General features: G+C 46.7%; 1 protein-coding gene across 2 annotated transcripts in view; it reads left to right on the plus strand.

Moving 5' to 3' along the window:
* The window catches only part of LOC120771135 (zinc finger protein jing), a 296,893-nt gene extending 289,428 nt beyond the window's left edge, over positions 1 to 7,465 (plus strand). The window contains exons 2-7 of one of the 2 annotated variants that reach the window (XM_040099000.1): positions 87 to 4,295; positions 4,361 to 5,123; positions 6,267 to 6,411; positions 6,523 to 6,700; positions 6,770 to 6,984; positions 7,104 to 7,465. In XM_040099000.1, coding sequence (XP_039954934.1) covers positions 87 to 4,295; positions 4,361 to 5,123; positions 6,267 to 6,411; positions 6,523 to 6,700; positions 6,770 to 6,984; positions 7,104 to 7,267 — 5,674 coding nt within the window. In that variant the 3' untranslated portion in view covers positions 7,268 to 7,465. The remainder of the gene's footprint in view (positions 1 to 86; positions 4,296 to 4,360; positions 5,124 to 6,266; positions 6,412 to 6,522; positions 6,701 to 6,769; positions 6,985 to 7,103) is intronic. The other variant, XM_040099001.1, reaches the window with a different exon arrangement.
* Positions 7,466 to 8,220: the final 755 nt, after the last annotated feature.

Genomic DNA, 8,220 nt, shown 5'->3' on the forward strand with positions numbered 1-8,220 from the left:
GCGTAGTCAACCAGTATATTAGTATCAAACATTTTTATGATATATTGTATTGTATTATATTATTTTATGTTTTGTTTTCGTTACAGTGGTGTCGTGATATCACTTAGCAGTACCGACTCTAGCACTGGTTGCAGCGAGGATGCTTCGGAGCCGGGATCGCCATTTAGTCAGAACTCAATAATAGGTGACGAACAGCATAGCAACTCGCCCGCCAAGGCCAATAAAAGCAGCGCTGAAAACCATACAATCATGCCACCACAGACTACAATACTGGCAGCGGCGAATAACAGTACCAACAGCGGACAGGCGACCAGTAATAGTGCGAATGGATCGTCCAGCGGCGCTAGCGGTTATACACAAACTGTCACAGGAACAAATAGCAATAACAGCAACAACACTGCCAAATTAAAACAAATTCAACAACAACAACCACAACAAAAGAACAATAACACTGCCACTGTCCGCAATGGACTCCCTACTCTTCAATGGCCGTGGAACATACCGGCAAGTAGTAGTACTGCACACACCACAAACACATCAGCATCCGTGCAAAACAGCAAGAAACGCGGTGCCGTTAGTGCGAACACCGCAGACAATAGCTCAGGTAAAAAGGCACGAAACACAAGTGCAGATAGTACAACAAATGGTGCAACCGCAGCGTCAACTGGCAACGTGTCTGCAGCCAGCGCTGCAAAAAGACTGAAAGCGGCGGCATTGGAGGAGTCGCAAACAAAAATCACTGGTTACTTCAAGTCTCAAATGAAGTCTCAAATTCATCAAAGTAACTTAACAAAGCGCAATATGGAATCTGTACTGATTGCCACATGCAGTTCATCAAGCTCGGGTCTCAACACAACTTCGCTCACGATGAGTGCGCCAGCCACCACAGCATCACTAAATAAATATTTCAACATTTTAGAACAGTTGAAGGAAAATAGCCACAATAATGGCAGCGGAAGTAGCAACAACAGTAATGTTACTATTTCAAAGCCAACGCTAGTTGCTTCATCATCATCATCATCCATAAATAGTAATATAATTGCTGCAGCACCACCCACGCCGACCTCCATCGCTCCAGCCGCTTCCACATATGTTACACCAGCGTCCGGATCGGGTGGCGTCGTAGCACTGACTTCCGCTACTGCCATGTCCTCTATGCCTGTGCCTGCTTTGAAGAAAATCGAACGCAGCAAACCGACTAAAATAGCACAGGTCGCACCGAATTTACGGAAAACCCCCTCCGCTTCGGGCAACTACAGTGGTGCAACAGGCAAGTCGCCAGCCAAGAAACATGTCGCTATAGCGCCGAGGACGCCCGAAATGAAGCAACAACAAATTCAGCAGCAGCAACAACAGGCGGCAGCAAAAGCCGAAGCAGCTGCAGCCAAACAAACAAGCACAGCAGTAAGCACACAACAGCCCCAAACTGCAACGCAAGTGAGTGCAAATCAGCCAGCAGTCCTACTTACTGCGATACGTTTGCCTACTCAAACCACAACGGCACCGACAGCGACGGCAACCGCGCAGCTGAAGCAAACTGTATCACCACCGAAATTAACACCGGTTGCAACTGCTACTGCGACCACCACAACCGCCGCACCCACCACCGGACAAACGCTTTATCAACTGCCCGCAGTACAACTGCCAAATTTAGTGCAACTGCCGCAGTTGTTGGCTGCCACCAACGGTGCCAATATCATGCAGTTGAACAACGTGGCCACGGCCGCTAAAAACGCCAATCCTACAGCGTCCGCCGCAGCCGCAGCCACATCTGCGCAGGCAGCTCAAGCTGCAGCCGCACAATATTTCCTCAATGGCACCGTCTTCAAACTGCAGCAATTCACAACCGCAACCACCACGACGGCAACGTCCGCTGTAGCCGCCGCCAGTGCCGCCGCCACCGCGAATCCATTTAACCTGATGACTGCCGCAGACCTGCAAGAAATACTCATTAAGCAGCAGCAACAGCTTCAACAACAGCAACAACTGCAACTGCAACAACAACAGAAAGCGGCTGCAGTAGCGGCAGCAGCAGCCGCGTCAGCCACTGCCCAAGCTACTAATACTAGTTTCCAAGAAATCTTCCAGCAGCAAATTGCCGCGGCTATTGCGGCAAATCAACAGCAACAACAGCAGCAGCAGTTTCAACAGTTGCAACGCTTGGGCGCCGCCGCTGCACAGCCGGTATTCATGGCCACTCCAGCTGGCCTACTATTGAACGCCGCCTCATTGCCGGCTATGCTGGCACAAGCGGCCGCTGCTTTGGCTGTCAATAACAATCAGCAGCAACAGCAAAAACAAATGCAAATGCAGCAGCCCCATCCACAACAGCTGCCGGCACTGCAGCCAATACAACCCAGCGCTTTGCCAGCGCTAAGTTCCATTTTCGCTGGTGCAGCGCAGCAACAACAACAGCAGCCTCACTCCTCCCACGACCAGCATACTGACTTCCAGCAGCAGCAGCAACAATTGCTAGCGTTTTTGCAACAACAACAGCAGCAGCAACCACAATTCATAACAACAAGCCAGCCACCTCCGTTATCGGCTGTAAATTCGACTTCGCCGCAAACTGCAACTGCCGCTGCCACTCTAACGCCACTGCCATTAAATGCGTCTTCAACTGCAACTCCTGCAAATAACGCAAACACTGCCAAACTGGCCATCGTAAAAGCGACCACTGCCTCCACACAACCGCAACAGTTTGCCGCGCTCAATTCGCAACCGCCGCCATTAGTCACCATTTCACACGGCAAAGCACGCGCGACTGCAATAGCACCGGCCACTGCCACCAGCGCCGCCTCCAACGCTAATACAACGGCGAACAAGCCGGCCGCACTGGCGAAGCCATATCAAAAGCGCATGCCGAAGGTGGCGCCAGCGCCCGTGCCAGTAGCGCCAGCACCGAGCAAACCCGCGCTGGCGAACACTAAAGCGAAAATTTCCACTGGCTGCAAAATCATTGCCTCACCCACCACGCCGCCGCCACTGGTGCCAGCGCTCAGCAGCAATAACAGTAGTGGTGTTAACAGCGTGGCTTCCGCACCCAGCAGCCGTGCCGCTCCAGTGGCGAAGCAACTGCTACCGACCAGTGGACTGCCAACGCCGGCGCTCATTAGCATTGCACCCGCACCTGCGACAATCACAACAACCACAACTGCAGCAATTAGTGCAGCGGCTGTGCCGAGTGCCATGAAAGTAACTGCTTTGCCGCCACTTGCGCCCAAACTAACGCCGGTCGCAGCATCGATTACAACAACAGCTGTGTCATCCATCGCGGTAACGGCAACTGCAGCGAAGGCGATCGTCACGAGCGCTGCCGTCACAGCGACAACAACCACAACATCCACCCCAGATCTCTTCGATTTAGTAAAGAATTCGAATGGCGCCATCACTATATCAGCGCCAACTACCATTAGTAACAGCAATAACAACAAATGTCACAACAATACATTCAATAAGTGCGCAGCGCTACTGCCATCATTCTGCAACTCATCGCTGTCATCATATTCATCTGCATCATCGCCCTCGCTCTGCTCCTCCACGCATACCGTCTCCAGCGATGGCTTTTGCTCGAAGATCAAGGAGGAGCCCTTGGATGAAGTGGCCAATGCTCCCTCAGCCAACACTTCGGATAGTGGTATCAAATTGGAGAGCTTCAATGCGTCCACACATAGCCAAACGTTATCGGCAGATATTAAGGTTGAACTGATGGAGGACACTACCAAAATGTACCCGTCAACCGTCAATAGTATTTCGACTAGCATTGGCAACAGTATCACGCACGCGAATGATTACTCATCGTATTCCTTCAGCTCACACTCGAATTCGGTCTCCTCGGCCGCTGATCTTTCACTAGAAGCATCTACCCCACCGTCGCTCTCTTCCCTGTCCGCCTCTTGCTCATCCGCACCCTCGCCGGTACCTTCCTCATCGGTGGGCGCATCACCGCGCAATTCCCCGCCGCCATTGCCGCCAACACAGCCATGTGAATCCAATTCAGCTTCCCTAAGCTCGGAATCCTCCGCTTCGTGTGTCACGGCCGCTACTGGCAGAGATATGCTGAGCGAAATGGTTACATCGTCTTGCATATCATCTAATCTCGCTTCGGAAATGTCCAATTCGGCTGATGGCTCGACCACACACGAGAAGTCATTAACGTCCGGCCTCGAGGATGTCGAGAAAGATGGAAGTGCGGACGAGGAGAGCAGCGAAAAGCGTGACTTGCCCACCCCCGAGTCCGGCATAGGTGGCAGTTTGACGGCTAGTGAAAGCAGCGAATCCATCGTCAGCACAATGTAAGTTGTCACCTAATAATTTAGGCCAGTCATTAAATAATATTTATAAAACATTTTAATTTTAGTTCCAACAACAGCAGCAAAGCTGAAATTATCGCCAACATTATCAATTCAATCGACTCAAATTCACCGCCACCCACGCCACTGTCTACGATTAGTGCTGGCAGCGCAGAAAGCGGCAGCCACATTAGCCACGCCATTGCTGACATCAATTCCAACAGCAGCAATGCAGCAACGCCAATCTCATCATCATCACCAGCTAACAGCGCTGATTCAAACACCAATTCTACCTCCAATAGTGCCGTACCCTCAGCACCGAGTTTGCCGAATAGCATCGATAACAGTAATTCGAATAGCTGCACAAGCAGCAGCAACAGCAGTGTCAGCGGCGAGCCACAATCGACCACCAGCAGCAATTGCTTCAACTCAACACCGACGCTCATCGACACCAAGCTCGCGGAGTCTGCGAGTGAAGCGCTGCCCAAGTGCGCCATCTCGCCCATACTCTCGCAGCCGAAAACTATACGCTTCCCTGCAGAGACAGGTGGTTTTCGGTATGGTCCTAAAGGTGCTAAACGTCACGACGGCGTCTGCTACTGGGATAAATGCAATAAGAAGCATGATAGCTGCTCCAAATTGTTGGATCACATGCAGACACTACACGTCAATACGCAAACTGGACCGTTTTCATGCCTCTGGGTCGGTTGCAAGGTGTACAATAAGGAATCGTGTTCGCGTCGCTGGTTGGAACGACACGTGCTATCTCATGGCGGCTCGAAGCAATTCAAGTGCATTGTCGAAGGTTGCGGCTTACGTTTTGGTTCACAGGTAAGCATCAATTTTAGGTGTAACATTCGACATTCTGTGCTCCTACACTCCTTATACGACCGCTTTTACTGCCAAAGTACAGATTCGCATTAAGATTCTCAATTCACTAGCTGGATGCTCAAGGTAAAAAGAGAAAGAAACGTTGTTGGCAACACACATGGTAATCGGTCGGCCGGTCTTAAACTACATTGCACCGATATGGTCGCCTGGATGCAGTGAAACGCAGACGAAGAAGCTTTAGACGTGTAAGCACACTGCACTCCGGACTATAACAGTATGCCTCTTGTTGTCTCTGGTCGAACACTTGCATAACGAAGCCCGTATGCTTCCGGTTAAGCCACATCTCTCAATGTAATTTCTGCTGTGATGTTTTTGCAGAAACCATTCTTGCATTGGTCTGCTTGAAGCGGAGCCGCTTCCTGGGCACATCAAGAGGTCTTTCCTTGACTAGGTTGTCAATATCGAACAATACGCCGACCAGACTTCGGACGCAACTCTCTAGGGGCACGCACTGACCGCCATTCACAGTAGAGCTATTAACACCTTCATCGACTCCCTCTTAGTGAATGGCCTACTTAGACTCAAACTACAACCCACGGACGCAACTCTCTAGGGGCACGCACTGACCGCCATTCACAGTAGAGCTATTAACACCTTCATCGACTCCCTCTTAGTGAATGGCCTACTTAGACTCAAACTACAACCCATTGTAGACGACGAGCTGAAACTGCCACGAAAATCCAGAGTCACCCTTGCGTAACTTCATTCTGAATATTGTATCAGATCACATCTCCTACCCAGGATCAACCCCGACATCCCAAATATATGGACAGCTTTCAGGGAGTCCCGCATGACTGTAACTGCCCCTTTCTATGCTCAACAATTTATCTAACGCTGTTGTTGTTGCTGTAGCGGCAGAGTTCTGCCGAAGTGAGTCCTTGGCTAGATAAAAATCCGGGTCCGTTCCGGTTACGTAGACCCGACTGTCGTGGGAACGGCTCATCTAACGTTCTTCTCCCATGGCCCGACCTCGTCGAAACAGCACGTTTCTGAGGCCTACAACAAACATAAACAACAACAACATCAATGTCCTTCCTCGTATGCATTATCTTACTAAATGCTTATTTCTGCTTTCATTTTCAGCTCGCTCTTCAAAAACACGTAAACAATCATTTTACGGCTACCGAAAATAAGGAGAGCTCCAATAAGCGTACCTCGGATCCGCCAGTGCCCAAACAGCTGCGTAAGAATGGCAAAAAGCTGCGCTATCGACGTCAACCATTTTCAGGTAATTACACATAGATCGATTTTAATACTATATACACTATAACAATGCGCCACTGAATAACGGGTCTTCGTTCTTTAACGGTTTATTAATAATGCTATCCTTCTATTGCAGCGCGTATGTTCGACTTCTTTGATTCCGGCATAATGGAGGGTCTCCAGCATCGTCTGCGGCAAATAAGCCTACTTTCAACGAGCTCCAACACAATAACGTTTCAGGGTCAGTGCATGATGCGCCGCAAAACACAGCAAGGCAGTTACGAGAGCTTTATTCGTTGGTCACCGCGTGAAATGTGAGTAGCCACATCGTAAATTGTTTGAAATAAAACTTGATATTAACTTATTTCGGCTTCCAATTGTAGCATTTCCGACGAGTGGGTGCCGGCTTGCGATGGGCCTTACACGAAAACAGTTAACATTAAACGTATGCGTCCCGCGGAGAAGATAAAGGTTGAGAGCCTACTCATGACCGCTTACAAAATGCCATATTCGCCAAATCTTTTCGACGACGTCAGCGATGAAGACGACGATGATGATGAGGAGGCCTCCGATGATGGCGATGACGATGATGAAAATAGTAGGTTTCAACATGTTTAGCTACATTATAGGATTTATCTCTCTATATATATACATACATACATTTATCTGATCTGTTTTATCAAAATGATTATTATTTTTTTTTTCACTTTCCTTCAGATGATGGCGACGACACCACCGAATTGGCGACTTTAGTGGAAACGGTGCGCAGCTCACAACAGCAGAGTGCGCTTGCAATTTCCCGTAAGCAAATGCAACAACGTCGTAAGCATCCACGTAAGCCGCTGAAACGCGTGCATTTGGATAAACCATTGAACGTTTAACTCGCCGTGGCAAGCGCCAGCGCTGCTCAATGATCTCCTACTAAGAATTAGGCAATGTTTGTGGCAAATGAAAAGTCTGCAATATATGAGTTAAGTGTTTAATTTGTTAAGGCTCATGGACAACAAGAAATACAACAACAATAAGAACAGCAACAGCGCATACTACGCAGCAGTCATACATAATTCAGCATATAGTAATTAGTATTTTTTTTTTTGTTAAAACTAATTGTAAAATTAAATCAAATATGACAGCGCATATACATACACATACATATGTATATATATAAATTATATTTTTTTATACTTCGGTTTGTAAATGTCTTAGAAGAGAGTAGTTTGCATAAGCTTACAAAACGCACTTTATGTAAATAAAATGTTTAGTGTATTACATAATAAGCATAAGCATATATTTAATTGTAAGAGAATTTAGCGTAGACATTATTTTTTACGAATAATACATTTATAAGCGACTTAAAAACTTAAAGCATACAAATTATACAAAAAAATACATTCAGTTTTTATTTTTTAAATTTACGCCTAATCAATTAGTTGTATTTTGTTTAAGTATGGTTTTTAGAAAATTGTTTTGATATTTGTTTTTATGGTGCAAAGTTATAATCTAAATATTATTTTGTTAAAATTTTTTTTAAACTTGAAAAAGCTTGAACTGTTTGCATCTTTTATAACAATTGTTATCATATAAAGTGCAGCTGAGTGCTATTTGTTGGCGATTTTTTCGATTATAGTTTAATGTTTCAGTAGTTTTCACTAGTGCTAAAAAATGTACTTATTTTTGTTCAAAATATTTTATTTATTTTTAATATTTTTCAAATTTTTTTTGGGCTTTTTCAAAATCACTTTTTTTTCAAAATTGTTTTTTTCCAAAATCATTTCTCAAAACCTTTTTATTGAAACACTTTTTCAATACCATTTTTTCGAATCCATTCTTTCAA

This window comes from Bactrocera tryoni, chromosome 3 (genome assembly GCF_016617805.1).
Source record: "Bactrocera tryoni isolate S06 chromosome 3, CSIRO_BtryS06_freeze2, whole genome shotgun sequence".
Taxonomy (NCBI): Eukaryota; Metazoa; Arthropoda; class Insecta; order Diptera; family Tephritidae; genus Bactrocera; species Bactrocera tryoni.